Source organism: Benincasa hispida, chromosome 2 (assembly GCF_009727055.1).
Source record: "Benincasa hispida cultivar B227 chromosome 2, ASM972705v1, whole genome shotgun sequence".
Classification (NCBI taxonomy): Eukaryota; Viridiplantae; Streptophyta; class Magnoliopsida; order Cucurbitales; family Cucurbitaceae; genus Benincasa; species Benincasa hispida.
The window spans coordinates 54,247,122-54,262,976 of NC_052350.1; the positions used below are offsets into that span (position 1 = coordinate 54,247,122).

The 15,855-nt window shown below is 32.2% G+C and overlaps 2 protein-coding genes across 2 annotated transcripts; one reads left to right on the top strand and one right to left on the bottom strand.

The window, feature by feature from the left end:
- Positions 1-550: 550 nt before the first annotated feature.
- Positions 551-5,108, top strand: LOC120071271 (kinesin-like protein KIN-14U). Its single transcript, XM_039023445.1, has 10 exons — positions 551-1,575; positions 1,657-1,740; positions 1,820-1,981; positions 2,070-2,176; positions 2,260-2,435; positions 2,521-2,685; positions 2,778-2,996; positions 3,119-3,156; positions 3,409-3,536; positions 4,099-5,108. The coding sequence occupies exons 1-10, from the start codon at positions 1,350-1,352 to the stop codon at positions 4,726-4,728; spliced, it is 1,935 nt and encodes a 644-aa protein (XP_038879373.1). The 5' UTR covers positions 551-1,349; the 3' UTR covers positions 4,729-5,108.
- A 3,226-nt stretch (positions 5,109-8,334) lies between these two features.
- On the bottom strand, positions 8,335-15,696 carry LOC120072152. Its single transcript, XM_039024565.1, has 3 exons — positions 15,101-15,696; positions 8,752-8,836; positions 8,335-8,350 (listed from the first exon to the last, which is right to left on the bottom strand). The coding sequence occupies exons 1-3, from the start codon at positions 15,654-15,656 to the stop codon at positions 8,335-8,337; spliced, it is 657 nt and encodes a 218-aa protein (XP_038880493.1). The 5' UTR covers positions 15,657-15,696.
- Between the last annotated feature and the right edge of the window lie 159 nt (positions 15,697-15,855).

The following is a 15,855-nucleotide window of genomic DNA, read 5'->3' on the forward strand; positions in this document are numbered from 1 at the left end:
TCAAACTACATCTTTATTGATTAACAGAATAAGTTTATTGTTTACAAACTACGAATTTTAGGACATAAAACCCAACAAATCAAATACTAAAAATTGAACCATATTCGCCTTAAATCTACATCAACACAAAACATAAGTTCAATTCTACAAAACAAGTTTCTCTAAAAATCTCGTGCGAACAAGTGTACATTGATGTATTTATAAAAATCTAGAGTTAAAATTGATATAATTATTAATTTAAACTTTAATGATTAAAATTTTCAAAATTTAAGGATATAAATTTATATTTTTTCCGGAGAAAATCTCAGGAGTGAGAAGGAACAGAAAAAAAGCATTATAACCGAAAAGGACATCATTTCACTTTATTTCACTTTTACCCCATCCACTCACCCGCTCCTCACTCAGAGACTCAAACACCCAAAATAATAATAATAATAATAATAATTATTATTATTATTATTATCATTATTAAATTAAACTTTACAGTTCAGGACTTGAATGGATAGATCTTGACCAACTAAAAAGATTCCTTCAGACTCCAACAAAACAACTTTTTTTTGGGGGGGAAATTTAGAAAGAAAAAAAAAACATTTTCTTGTTGGTCATTCTTGTCCCCCTCAACTGCAAGAAATTTTACACAACCTTTCAATCAGAGTTCTTGTGGAGTGTTCAATTATTGAAAGCTTTTGAAAATTTCTCACACCACCCACCTCTGTTTCCCTCACCCACCTACCTTTTTTATTTCCTAATTATTCCCAATATTTCTTAGGTTTTTTCTTTTTCTGTTCATTCTTCTTCTTCTTCTTCTCTGTGATGAGTTTATTCTAGGTCTTGTTCTCTTTTTTCCTCCTTTTTTCTCTTGCTATCTGTACTTCCAAATCCCTTGTCCCAAACCCTTATGTAGCTTTTTAAACTTATTCTTCGAACTTTTTTAATATTGGGTTTTGTGAAGAACTTCCCCATTTCCTTGGATTTGAATCTGTTTTTCCTTTTACCGGTTTTCACTTCTCTTGCTTTTACTCTTTTGACCCTCACATTCCGTTCTATGTTTGTTTGAAGCATTTTCTATTCCCCTGTTTTTGGAGATTTTGTTTTGATGATTAATGTTTGTATTTCTAAGAAATGAACTGTTCTCATTGTAATTCTTTTTGCTGTTTGAAGAACCATTCTTGGTTTGGGTATTTTTCTGTTGAAGAGTAATTTCTGTTGATTTTTTCATTTCTCTGTTCTGTTTAGAAGGAAAGTTGGGTTGGTCTTTGTTTCTTGAATACTGCATTTCTCCATAGAAGGATCAGCTGTTTTTTTTTTTTTTTGTTTTTTCTTGTTCTTCCTGTTTTTTGCCTTCAGTAATGTTCATTTGTGAAGAAAAAGAACAGATCTTATTGTGTTCTGCTACTGTTATGGAGTCAATGAAATCATTATCCCCTGTGGGATCAAACTTGGATTCCTCAAATGCAATACCTCTCACTTCAGTGTCGTCGGATTCGCCGCTGCTCCCATCTGTTTATACAGATGTGAATATTGTATCTGAGCATGAAAATGCTGAGCTCCATGAATCAATACTGAATCTAGAAGGTGAGGGCGTTTGTAATTACTGTTGCAATTACTGTTGGTTATTCATTGTATAAATGGCTGGATTGAGTTAATTATCTCTAGGTGAAATTGAACAATTGAGATTGAAGCTGAGGGCATCCGACGAAAAGCGGAGAGAAGCATTGAATAAAATTTTAGACATTAAAGGTAGTGAAGTAATTAGTGTTGAACTCTAGAATGTAGATGCTTGTTAGATCATAAACTTGATAATTCAACTCTATTTCAGGCAGCATTCGCGTGTTTTGTCGTGTTCGCCCGTTCCTACTGACAGATCGGAGAAGAATTTGTGAGCCCATTTTGTTGGAACAAGATAAGGTCAGGGTTCGGTCGTCAGGAACTAGAAAGGAATTTGAATTTGATAAGATTTTCTCCAAAGAAGCATCCCAAGGTTAGCTTTTATCTAACATTAATGTGTATTTTGATTTAGCTTTGAATTGTAGTTAAAGTTAGATCTTCATTTTTGAAAAAATGAGCAGAGGAAATCTATTCTGAGGTGGAACCAATAATCCAATCTGCTCTCGATGGTCGAAACGTATGTATAATAGCTTATGGTCAAACGGGTACGGGCAAGACATATACCATGGTCAGTAAGGAAAAATTGTTGTAATGTTGAGGAAAATCTGTTGCTCTAGTGTTGGTAATTAATGAAACGTGACAATCGAACAGGATGGCAAAATGGAGCAGCCAGGAATAGTCCCCCGTGCTCTTGAGATGCTCTTTCGTCAAACCTCTAGCGGCGCTTCATCTACTGTGACGTTTTCCATGAGTATGTTGGAGGTTTACATGGGTAGTCTCAGAGACTTGCTGGCCCCAAAAGCAGCCTCAAGAATGTATGAAAGATGGTAAATGCCAGAATTAATCCATATTGCATTGAACTGGTGACCCAATTATTCATTTGCTTACTATGATTGGCTAACTCTACTACAGCAATCTCAACATTCAAACAGATCAAAAGGGATTCGTTGAGATCGAGGGCCTAACAGAAGTCCCGATTCCCGACTTTGAAAAAGCCAGATGGTGGTATAATAAGGGAAGGCGGGTTCGATCTACTTCGTGGACTAATGTTAATGAAACATCTAGCCGATCACACTGGTGCGTTTTTTAGCGAATCAGTACTCCCTAGCTTGTTTTCTGGATTATTTTGGCTTGATAGTTACATTATCTTCTTAGCTTCATATATCTAGCTTAACAAAGGTCACCATCTATCGCTGCGTGGATGCTTCAAAAGCTAAAACTGAGGTAAGCAAACTATGGATGGTGGATCTTGGGGGAAGTGAGAGATTGTTGAAAACTGGTGCGTGTGGTCTAACTCTCGACGAGGGAAGAGCGATAAATCTTTCTCTTTCAGCTTTAGGTGATGTTATTGCAGCTCTAAGGAGGAAGAGGGGCCATGTCCCTTACAGGCAAGTTTTCTGTTAGTGACGTTAGTTTATTGTATCTTTTTCGGCAAATTTTGATGTGTTTCCCTTCGACCGATGAAACTCGTTTTTCTTCTGAGTTCTGTTTTTTGTTACTTTGGTTGCAGAAACAGCAAGCTAACTCAAATACTCAAAGATTCCCTAGGTATTTTCTTTATGACATTGTTCCTTAGATATTGCTTCAGCTTGTGAAAATGTTGGAAAGGAATAAAGGGAAAAGCTGAATCTTTTCGTGATCTAGTTATGAATCCATGATCTCAAACTAATTGAAAGTATCAACAGAAGCAATTTCATTCATTTTATTTTTAAATGAGAAAACAAACACATTTTCCTTCCATATTTTGCATACCCTCTTTTAGATATATCCTCTGAAGTCACTTTTGAACGAATCGTATAGGTGACGGTTCAAAGGTGTTAATGCTTGTGCATTTAAGTCCATGTGAAGAAGACGTTGCAGAGACAGTATGCTCATTAAGTTTTGCAAAGAGAGTACGAGCAATTGAAACGAGTCGAGAACTACAGGAGGTAGAACTCTCAAATTTCTTAGATCCAATTCGATATTCATTTGGTTTTTGATCTATGAAAATTAAGCTTGTAAACATTACTTTCACCCATGAGCTTATTTCTTTTGTTTACTTTTTAAAATATTTTCAAAATAAAAGCCAAAATTTGAAAACTATAAAAAGTAGTTACTATAACTTGTTTTTGCATTTGAAAATTGGCCAAGAATTTAAATCTATTCTTAAAAGATGTGAAAACCACAAAATTATGAGGAAACAAACAAAATTTTTTAAACCAGGAAAATAGAAACAAACTGAGCTTTAGGGCCCATTTGGGTTGACTTAAGAAATATTGTTTTTTAAAAATCTCATTTTTATTTAAATACTTTTGATAAAAACTGATTAAAATACACTTGAAAAATTATTTTGAGTGGTTGTCAAACATCAAACACTCTAATTTCTTCTAAAATGATTTTTTTTTTTTAAATGAAGTACTTGAAAGTGTATTCCAAACACACCCTTAGTAATTCAAATGTGATTTTGCTTGATATTATTCGAAAGTGAGTCCTTTCACCTTTTCAATTTAGGACTTGAAGAAGCAAAGAGAGAAAAGGATTGCAGAGCTGGATGAAAACATGAAGGAAGCTCAAGGGGAATGCCAAAAAGTCAAGAACCAAATACAGAAAGCCGAGTTTCTACTAAGTGAAAACAAGAAACTACTTTCTACCGATCATCATCCATGTGTCGAAACTCCGAAGATGAAGCATATAGCGCCCGGGGAAGATCGGAAGGAAGTCATTGTGACTCCAAGAAAATCTAAAATTCCAAGTAAAAGTATCATTTCCAATTCCTTGCCTCGTTTCATGACTTCTACAATGGCGAGTCGCCAAAGGCAAAGTGCTGCGGAAAACAAAGTAGTGATGGGGAGAGCGAAAAGTTTGAGATTTGGAGCAAGAAGCTCTGTCCAATTCTCGAGTTCCCAATCCATGAGTTACTCAGATTTTCGTATAAGAGCAAGCCTACAATTATCAAATAAGAAATCGCGGTATGTAGAACCCGATACTCTCTCAACCGAAACTCCTCAAGTCAATGTCTCAGAACCGAAAAAAGATACATTGCCATTACCATTGCCACAAAGCAAATTGGTAATTTCATCTGATTCAAACTTGAGAGTTACGCTTTCTCGTCACCGTAGAAGGATGTCTGATCTAATCTAACTGTCGAAGGATGGAGCGAAACTTGTTGGTATATGATTCTTAATAACTTTTTTTTCCCCTTTTTTGTTTGTGCTGATTGGGTGTGGTAGTTTCATTGGCGACTTGCTGTGTGACAATAGAGTTAGCAAAAGAAGAACATAAAGGAAAAAGAGTTTAGGGATGGGGTTCCTTAATTTGACTACTTGGCTGTGTTTGGCTATGGGGATCTGTTGATATTTTTACACGATCCTTGTGTATCTTGCCATTTGTCTAGGTTTTTTTAGTTTGGTTAACATTTTGTTAACATGATATTTGTAACTCCTACAAGGATCATAACTTTCAAATACTTTTACTTGTATGCTTTGTTGGTATAATTAGTTTGCATCTAATGTGTTTGGGGATGCCTTATGGAGAACTCAAAAGAATCTTTTTACTACACAATTTGATTGTGTTTAGTTAAAATTGGCCCATGTGTGACACTAAATCTCTAGCCATGACCTAAAACAAAAAGAAAGTATTTATAGACATAGCGAGAGCGTCAAAATGCTCTAGAATAATGTTGTGACACTTGCAACATTATTCATAGGGTGCTACAACATTTCTCGATGCTTCGCTGATCCTTCATCTTCATAAAAGCGTTAGGCTTTAGGATAGTGTCAAGATGCTTGCCTTTGGCCTTACAACATCATGGAGCATTTAGTAGAGTGATTCTTGGTGCAATAGACAAAATCATTTGTCTTTTTGCCATCTTCAAGTTTGGTTGCCCAAAGAAGCTCTAGTTTACTTTGTTTTGACTTTGATTTAGCCTAAATATTCCAAAACACTTCCTTAGGCTCAATTCTTTGTAAATAGACCATTTAAGCTCATAAAAATTCTTGCAATTAACTTTGGGTCTAAGATAGCTCTTTAATGGAGGTATTAGGCTTTCTTAAATCACTCATTGATCTAAAAGTTTAAGTTGATAGGTGAAGATAGATTTAATATTATATCACTAACAATTCCCTCGTTTGTGGGCTTGAAATACGAAGAAGACCCATGAGTGAAAATGAATATTAATTAGAGAGGGCAAAAATGCACACTCTGGTATTAAGCTTAAGCTGATAGGTGAAGATAGATTTAATATTATATCACTAATAAACTTAGACAAAGTCCCTCTCTGAGAATGAAAATAAAATCTAAAAGCCAAATATTAAGTTACTTTACACGAAATGAAATAAAAGAAAAGAGGAACTCAGGAGGTTTTTAGTTTTACTAGTTAAGAACACGTGCATGTGGTTAAAAGTTTTTAAAACATAAATTTTAAAGATGAAATTTGAATATTGAATGAAATATCTCTCATTTATTTTAAGTAGTAAACATTTAACATGATTTTACAAAATAATAAAAGAAATAGTGGATATAGTTATATATAATATGTTATAAACTACATAAACTACATAATATAAGTTATTAATAAATTGTTTTATCTTCTTAAAACTAAACAAACAAAATTTGTATAGATACACCTATTTGGATTCAATACTACAAATAAAAACATTCAATATCAACAAAAATATTTGTTTAAATACATAAGCTAGTTCCTATTGGAAAAAAAAATTCAAAGTGTATTCAATCTAAATTTCTCCAAATTTAGACTGTGAAAACAAAACTCTTTGATTTTAAGTTGTTCATGAAATCTTCAAAATATATTAAAGAAAAGACACACAAAATAATACACACACAAAAAAAGTATAAACTGTATATATCAAAATAAAACAATAAACCAAATTTATAAAAATTATTGATTGTATTTTAAATCCAGACACGCCACAATAGATAAGAAACAATACTAAGAAAAGGAAAAAGAAAAGAAAACAATACTAAGAAAAGGAAAAAGAAAAGAAAGAGAAAAAAATGGATGATACCTTATTTTATAATACATTTCACATCTTGAAAAAACTTTTGTGATTAAAAACAAACATAGTACCTATTTAATCTCAACTCCTTATTTTTTCTCAAATAATTTCTCTGCCCCTTTTGAACAGAATCCCAACTAACTGTTTATTATTTTTTTCAAATAACTTCCTCACTCATTTTCAACAAAACTGAATTCATGTAATTTGAACTCCATAACATTCTAATTCCAACCAAAAAAATCAAAATTTGAAGACCATATATTTGTTGCCCACGAGATGTATTAAACATCGAGGTGCTTGTTACGAAATCGACAATTAAAGAACACAAAAAAGAACGTAGAGATAGAGAAGATCGACACACAGATATACATGGTTCACTAACAGCTACGTCCACGGACAGAGGGAGAATTGTATTATTAGAGAGAATGTTTTAAAAAAATTACATCATAACGACGCCTCTATATAGCGCACTACTCTAAACCCTAAGGTCATAATCGTAAATAACTACAAATAAATAAATATGCTGAATACGAATTTTGAATAGGTTTCGGAGGTCTGTATTTGGTTGTTCGAAGCACCAATAAACAGATTCAACGCATTTCAAAATGCTCATATGCAAGTTCAACATTTAAATCATGTGTTAGAAAAAGTTTCACAATTTGAATAGAAAAAGGATCAAATAAACCAACAATGAAAAAAAAAAGTTTAGTTTCCTTTCTCACGTCTATATTTTTTTTTTTCATGTAATGCAATAAAAAAGTTTTTTTTTTTAAAAAAAACATTCTTTGCTCATTAATCCCCTCAATTCTTCTGTCTTAAACCAGGGGGAAAAACAAGGGCATATGGGAAAATATGCAATACATTTAAAATATTGAAAAAAAAAAAAAAGAAAAGAAACAATCCTAAAAAAGAACACATTTCAATAAACAATAGATGTAAAACGATACTAAAAAGTAAAAGAAAAGAAAGAAAAAAAATGGATGACACCTCATTTGACAATACATTTCAAATTTTGAAAAAAAAAATAGTGATTAAAAATAAATGTATATCAAAATAAATTGAATTTCTCGAATAAATAAAATTATTTAGATATAATATCTTGTTTTCAAAATTTGAATGTTCATAGAATATAAAAATAATAAACAAACTCAACTATATCTCTCTAAATTTTACTTCAATACTTAAAAATAAAATTCTTAATGATTAAAGAAAGACACACAAAGAATTAAAAAAAAAAAATCACAATCAATATTGTTCCAACTTCCAACACAAATAAACTTACATATCAAAATAAAACAATAAAATAAATTTATAAAATTGTTGATTGTATTTCAAATCAAGACACATCATAAAATTAAAAGATGAAAAAATACTCATAAAAGAAAATAGAGAAAAGAAAGAGAGAGAAAGGTAAATGACATATCTTATTTGTGTCCATTTTTCTTTTTTAAAAAATCCCCAATGATTAAGAGGCCGACAGAATAAAAAAAAAAAAAAAAATATGGGACGTTTTAGTGCAAGATTCATCATAATATACTTAAAATAATAAAAAGTCGAATTATAAAAAATATAAGTGACATACCTTCTACCATAGAATTCCATTGGAAGGATTGATATGTTTATGGAGCATTCCAATGCAAGATTCATCATAATATGCTTGAAAAGATGAAAAATTGAAACTAAAAAGAATATAGAGACATACATTCTTACGTTTTTCACTACCAAAGGTGTTCTACAATAGAATTTCACTGAAAGAATTGAGAGAAGATCGAGGATTGATATGTTTTTCACTATCTCATGTGAACATTTGAAAATAGATGAAAAATAGGAACAAAAAAATATAGATGACATACATTCTTACGTTTTTCGCTACCAAAAGTATTCTACAATAGAATTCTATTGGAAGGACTGAGATAGAATCGCTAATACATTTTTCACCGTCTCATGTGAAAAATTGAAAATAGATGAAAAATAAGAAAAAAATAAAAACTATAGATGGCATACATTTTGCATTTTTCACTTAAAAATGTGTTCTACCATAGATTTCCATCGGAAGGATTGATACATTGAGGCATTCCAATACAAGATTCATTAGAATACGCTTGAAAAGATGAAAAATCGAAACTAAAAAAAAATATAGATGACATACCTTCTTACATTTTTCATGTAAAAAATTGTATTGTAGACTTTTAGGTAGTTATTCATGCTTGAGTGAAAAGGTGTATCCTGAGTTGCTATTAAACAGAAGTTGAAGGCAAAATAAGAATATATACCTAAATATGAAGGATAAAATGAAGTGTTAAAGATTCTTCCTATTTTGTCCCTTTTAATATAGTAATAGATTAAACATATGATCTAGTTTAGTAGTTTTTGCGTCACTGACGTTTTGATAAATGATATAACAATTATGCTTGGGTAAATGAGCACACAATTTAGTTTTGATAAATCGAATTTATCATTAATTTTTATGCATTTATTTAAATATAATATTATTGAATAAGTATATGATCGTCTCTTATAGAATTATGATAACATTCTTAAAACTAAACTCAAAATTTTAAAACATCACCAGTGTGTTTGTAATTTCATTGAAGTTGTGATTTAGTCAATTGTAATAATCATTATTAAATTTTTAGTACGTCACAATTTAAGCCATAGAGTTTAAAATTACCATGTTAGCATTATCCTGCATTCGTTGCCGAAAAACTTCCTGCACTTTGTCAGCAATGCGATTCTAAACAAAGTGGACTATACTCTTACAACTCTCCTCAACGAGTTGCAGACATACCAATCCTTACTGAAAAGTAAGAAGAGGATGGGAGGTGAGGCAAATGTTGCCTCGTCTTCAAAGCAGTTCCATCAAGATTCGGCCTCAGGAACGAAGTCTCCACATAAAGTCCAAGTACTAATGTAACAGTCATGAATCTTAATCGATTGGATTTAGTGCAATTTACCTATTCAATAACAGTTTTATTGAATAAAACCTTAATAACATCTATATTGCAAATAGAATATGTTTAATTTTACAAACTGCGAGTTTTAGAACATACAACCCAACATTTGGGATATAGTCATGCAAGATGGAATTCACTCCTACTCATTTTAGGGTTAGCAGATAGGTTATTCTCTTAAGTGCTGACCCCTAGTCTTGAACAAAGGAGCCCGAACCTCTCTATAACTGAGAAGGATTCGGTTTATTGCCAGGATTATAAACCAATTATTCATTAGTGGATCAGTGGAGACTTGGTGTCCTAAATCTCTTGTAATCTCGTAGTTTGTAAACATTGTATAAACAAGTTGTTATTAATAAAATAATTATTATTTTATAAGCATATATTCAATCCAATAAACTAAAGATCCTAAGTTATTTTATGTAATTTAAACAAGTATGTAGAGATATACAGGTGGACCTTGTTTAAATAATAACCTAAACAGTCTGTAGTAGATGGATAAGGTTGGATACCTTATCCTAGTGACACTACGGATACGACCTGCTTTGTAGGTGTTACAAGTGTTGTAAAGTGCTACAATGATCTGATCCTAATCATTCATGTAGAGACACGTGAGCAGAGATGTCCTATACAAAGAGTTTGTATAAGACCGGACCATGAAATAGTTAGTCTCATTATATAACGTCGTTAATAATGTAGAGACTGACTTACCTGAATCCTGAATGAGTTGTGAACTCCTGCTTATGAAGGCGGTCCTTTGATTTGTATAGGTGAGAGTGGCCAGATTGCCAACTTAATAAGCCTACCATTTTGGGGATTCGTCTGACTTAATAAGCCTAAACAAGATAGAATTTACTCCTTCCCCGATGATGGGGCAAGTAGATAAATTGCTCTCTTAAGGGCTGATTTTGGGACTTGAACATAGTGGTCACACCTCTCCTGGCCCGAGAGGGACTTAGTCATAGTTGGACTATGACTTATGTTAGAGGAATTGGTGGTACTTAAGAAGTTAGATGTAACTATAGGGGCAAAATGGTAATTTTGGCCCAACTATACTTACGAACAATTTGTGAAGGGTCATCTCACTGTTGATTGGTTATATCCAATGGATACAGAAATTTATCTATAGTGCGAAGAGTGCAACTGTCGGTCTTTAGTGGAATGACCGACAGTTAATGGATGTTGGGTAATTTAATTAAAGAGTTTATTAGGCTGGTCCTTCAACAAGAGTTGTTTTCAACAAAAGTTGTTGATACAACTGGTCTACCACATCCTTCTCAAGAATTGAGTATGCCTCGACGTAGTGGGAGGGTTGTTCAATAGCCTAATCGGTACATGGGTTTGGCAGAAACTCAAGTCTTCATACTTGATGATGACTTGAAGGATCCATTGACTTTTAAACAATCAATGGAAGATGTAAATCGAGACCAATGGATAAAATAAATGGACCTTGAAATAGAGTCTATGTACTTCAATCCAATCTGGGAACTTGTAAATCAATTAGATGGGGTAAAACCTATTGGTTGCAAATGGATCTACAAGAGAAAACAAGACCAAGCTAGTAAGGTACATACCTACAAAGCTAGATTCATGGCAAAAGAATTTACCCAAAGAGAGGGGGTGGACTATGAAGAAACCTTCTCTCCAGTTGTCATGATCAAGTCTATTAGAATACTCTTATCCATGCTGCTATGATTATGAAATATGGAAAATGGATGTCAAAATGGCCTTTCTGAATGGTTATCTTGAAGAGAGTATCTACATGTCTCAACTAAAGGGGTTCATTGAACAGGGTCAACAGCAAAAGGTTTGAAAGCTTAAAAGATCCATTTATGGGTTAAAACCAAGCATCTCGATCCTGGAATATAAGATTTGATATTGCAATAGAATCTTATAGCTTTGAACAAAATGTTGATGAACCTTGTGTTTACAAGAAAATTGCCAACAAGACTATAGCTTTTCTAGTACTATATGTTGATGATATCCTACTCATTGGGAATGAGTAGGTTTTTTTTTGTTAACGTTAAGAGATGACTAGCTTCGCAATTTCAAATGAAAGATTTAGGAGATGCACAATATGTTTTTGAAATCCAAAGAATTCAGAATCGCAAGAATAGAACTCTAGCATTATCTCAAGCATTTTATATAGGTAAGAAGTTGTCTAGATATAAAATGCAAAATTTCAAAAGAGGTTTATTACCTTTTCGACATGGAGTTCATCTGTCTTAAGGAATAGTATCCTAAAACACCTCAAGAAGTTGAGGCTATGAAAATAATTCCTTATGCATCAGCAGTCAGGAGTTTGATGAATGCCATGTTGTGTATACGTCTAGAGATATGCTATGTGGTTGGAATAGTCAGCAGATTTCAGTTCATTCCTAGATATAGTCATTGGACTACCATTAAAAATATCCTCAAGTGTCTTCGGAGAACGAGAAACTATATGTTCGTGTATGGTTCTAAAGATCTGATCCTTACTAGATACATTGATTCTGATTTTCAGACCGATGTGGATTCCAGGAAATCTACTTTGGGATTAGTATTCACTCTAAATGAATGATCTATAGTATGGAGGAGTATAAAGTAAAGTTGTATTGTTGACTTCACCATGGAAGCAGAATATGTAGTTGCATGTGAAGCAGCCAAAGAAGCAATATGGCTTAGAAAGTTCTTGACCAATTTGAAAATAGTTCCAAATATGCATCTACCAATCACCCTTTATTGTGATAACAGTGGAGCAATTTCTAACTCAAAAGAACCAAGAAGCCATAAGCACGGAAAACACATCGAGCACAAGTACCATCTCATCAGGGAGATTGTACACTAAGGAGACGTGATTGTCATGCAAATAGCCTCCGAAGACAATTTAGCTAATCCATTTACAAAGACCCTCACGATTAAAGTGTTTGAAGGTCACCTAATCGGACTAGGACTACGAGCTTCATAAATATAGGGCAAGTAGAAGAATTCATGGGTATATAGATGCCCTAGTTTATTGTATTTATTTATTCTCTCATACTCAACATTGTATATAATTGTATATATGTAAAAACCCACTAGAATTTTAGTCCAAGTGGGTGTTTGTTGGGTTGTATGTCCTAAAACTCGCAATTTAATATTAAACATATTCTATTTACAATAAAGATGTTATTGAGATTTATTCAATAAAACTGTTATTGAATATGTAAGTTTTACTTGTAAAACCTAAATCCAAGAAACTAACGAACCCCTGGCTATAATATGAATACTTGAACCTTATATGGAGACATAAAAAAGGATCTGGCTTTGAGTATATAGCCAAAATGGTCTATAAGTATAAGGATAGGGTTGGATACCTTATCCTGGGGGACACTATGGATGCTTGTATTAGATACAAACGATGTGATCCCAAAGTCGTTTATGTGAGGCATGCGAGTGGAGGCATCCTATGCAAAAGATGTTTGCATAAGACCAGACCACGAAAGAGTCACTTTTCTTTATAACACTGTTTACTGTTAGAACTGGCTATTTCAATTCGATGACCTAAGGCAACTAGATCTCAATCCTAAGCTAACTATGAACTCCTATTTATTTGAGATTATCTTTTAATCTGCATGGGTGAGAGTGGCTCAACATCGCCGCTCAATAAGCCTCCCATTTTAGAAGTAAGACCAGGTAGATAGCTGGGAACATAGTCCCGCGAGATGGAATTCACTCCTACCCATTTTAGGATTAACAAATAGGTTGTTCCCTTAAGTACTGGCTCCTAGTCTTAAACAAAGGGGCCATGCCCTCTCTATGACTGAAAGGGACTCGGTTTATTAGTAGGACCATAAATCAATTGTTCATTAGTGGATCAGTGGAGACTTAAGGAACAAGATGTATTATAGGGGTAAAACGATAATTTTGACCCAACTGTAAATATGAACGACCCTTGAAGGATCGACTTACTGATTATGGTTAAATCAAGTGGATAGAAATATATTTAAAGTAAGGAGAGTGCAACTACTGGGCTTTAGTGGAGTGTCCCTGTAGTTAACAAATATTGAATGATTCGATTAAAAGAGTTTGACTAGTTAATCTCAAATCATTATAACTCATGATCTGTAGGTCCATTAGATCTCTCTACTAGCTCATAAATGGATTAAACCTTAGAATAGCATGTTGAGAGAATTTGAAATATTCAAATTCGATTTATTATTGTATTAGATATAATTAATTTTTAATTATCGAATTAAACACAAAGTTTTTTTAGAGATGAAAATATTTAAATATGATATAAATATTTTAGTGGTTTATTTTGAATTAGGTGTTTTATTAATTTAATATTTGATATTGAATTAATTTCAAATTAATTAATTAACTAATTTTTTTAGTTAATTATTTATCAAATTAATATTCAATTTTAATTTAATTTTCTACAAATCAAATTATAACAAATTGATTTTAAATATTTTGAATTTTCATAAAAACAAAAATTAAAAAAAAATTAAATTAGTAGACATTTATGATTTTTAAAAAGTTAATATATCTATTATTTATATTATATTTACGTAAGTGACATTTTGTTGACTACTTTTTACGTTTAATGGATTTTTTTTACGATACAAATGTCGATATCGAACCATGTAAACATGAAAATATCGACATGTCGATGAAAATTTAATATTATGAAATCAATAGATAGACCTTACAACAATTTTAGCCTAAATAAACCCAACCTCTACATCGCCACTTTTTTTCTAAATATGTTCATGTAATTAATGGATTAACTATTAAGCAACTAGATGGTATTAAATTTTTATTAACCTGTCGACATTTCTATCGATATTTCCATATCAACATTTCCACAGATGAGTCTTAATTCTCATCGATAAGAGTGAATCAACATTTTCATATATTATTCTATAAAAGAATTCATAAACATAAAAATAATGGTTAAACTACAAATTAGTAAAAAATTAGAATTTAGTTTCGAATGGTTTTAAGAGTTAAAATTTAGACTTGCGGTTTGATAAAGCTCATAAATAGTCCCTATGGTTTGATAAACCTTCATAAATAGAGGAAGATTTTATCATACCGTAAATTCTAATTATAAAGCATAGAGACTAAATACTTTCTCCAAATCATAAGAACCAAATTTGTAAATTAACAAAAAAAATAAATAAATAAACAAAAAGCCAATCATGAATATATTATATAAATGATAAACAGAGTAAGTTGTTTAAATAATAAAATATTTATATATTTACTTAATTTATTTAGTTTTTATATATTTTTTTTAGAAATGGACATTGTATCGATACTTCGATTGACATTTTCATAAAATTGTGGCCTCACGATTCTATTAGCATCGACATTTTAAACATTGGCAACTGAATTTTATAACTCAACGAGAACCGAACCCAAGGAAAGTTATGAATTCAATTGATCATTTCCTTATCTTGCAACAATGAATAATGTTTCTTTAACGTTTATGGTCAGAAGCATTAGACATTTATTCATGATTTAATATTAAATTGTAAAGTACAACTTTGTTATTAGGTCTACCCAACACGATTCAAATACCTTTTGATAAATCTGAGCTATCTTTTATTGAGCCAACCTTGAGAATGGAGCGAGTAGGCTTTAAGGAAGCATCATATCCATTATCAAAATCGAAGGATTTTGACTTCTTTGTTCCTTTTTTCTTCCTCCTTTCCCTCATAATAGAATCAATATCCTCAACTGTTTCATTGATACTAACCATTTTCTTTGGAGCTCGTTTTGTTGTAGAAGGCAATGATCCATCATTATTCTTATCAATTTCTTTACTCAAATCGAGCTCCTTTGGTTCATTGGGATGATTGTTCGTGAGAGACGAACTAGAATGATTTGAATTCAAGGTAGTTATGAGCTCTTGGGATTCCTTCGATTTTTTGAGATCATCGTTCGTAAGAGATGAAGCAGAATGATCTAAACTCAAGGTAGTTGTGAGCTCTTGGGATGAAGTGTTTGATTCATGCGACACCAGGTTTCCAAGAATAACAGTTTCTTGGGCTTTAGATGATATGACTTTCATAATGAAATGGAAGATTTGGTAAAATATATCGAAGAATTGGAACTTGGATCCTTGATTGTCCATTGCAATATTTTGGAGGGAAGGGGAGTTGGATTAAAAGAAAATGTTGCGTGAAAGGGTAGAAAAATGAAGAGGAAATTTGGATGAGTTTGCAACAAATGCATATATACTTTACTTGTTGAAGAGAATACAGGTAATAGAGAATAATTTGTACCTTAAAAGGATGCAACCTTAGCCCCAAAGATTTTGTTTTCCCATGAAT

Excerpts from the sequence above, each read along its gene's own strand:
- LOC120071271 (XM_039023445.1), top strand. The coding sequence starts at position 1,350 with ATGTTCATTTGTGAAGAAAAAGAACAGATCTTATTGTGTTCTGCTACT. Across the intron at positions 2,686-2,777 it reads ACATCTAGCCGATCACACTG|CTTAACAAAGGTCACCATCT; the intron begins GTGCGTTTTTTA and ends TCATATATCTAG. Across the intron at positions 3,537-4,098 it reads CGAGTCGAGAACTACAGGAG|GACTTGAAGAAGCAAAGAGA; the intron begins GTAGAACTCTCA and ends TTTTCAATTTAG.
- LOC120072152 (XM_039024565.1), bottom strand. The coding sequence starts at position 15,656 with ATGGACAATCAAGGATCCAAGTTCCAATTCTTCGATATATTTTACCAA. Across the intron at positions 8,837-15,100 it reads TAGCTCAGATTTATCAAAAG|CAACTCAGGATACACCTTTT; the intron begins GTATTTGAATCG and ends TCTGTTTAATAG.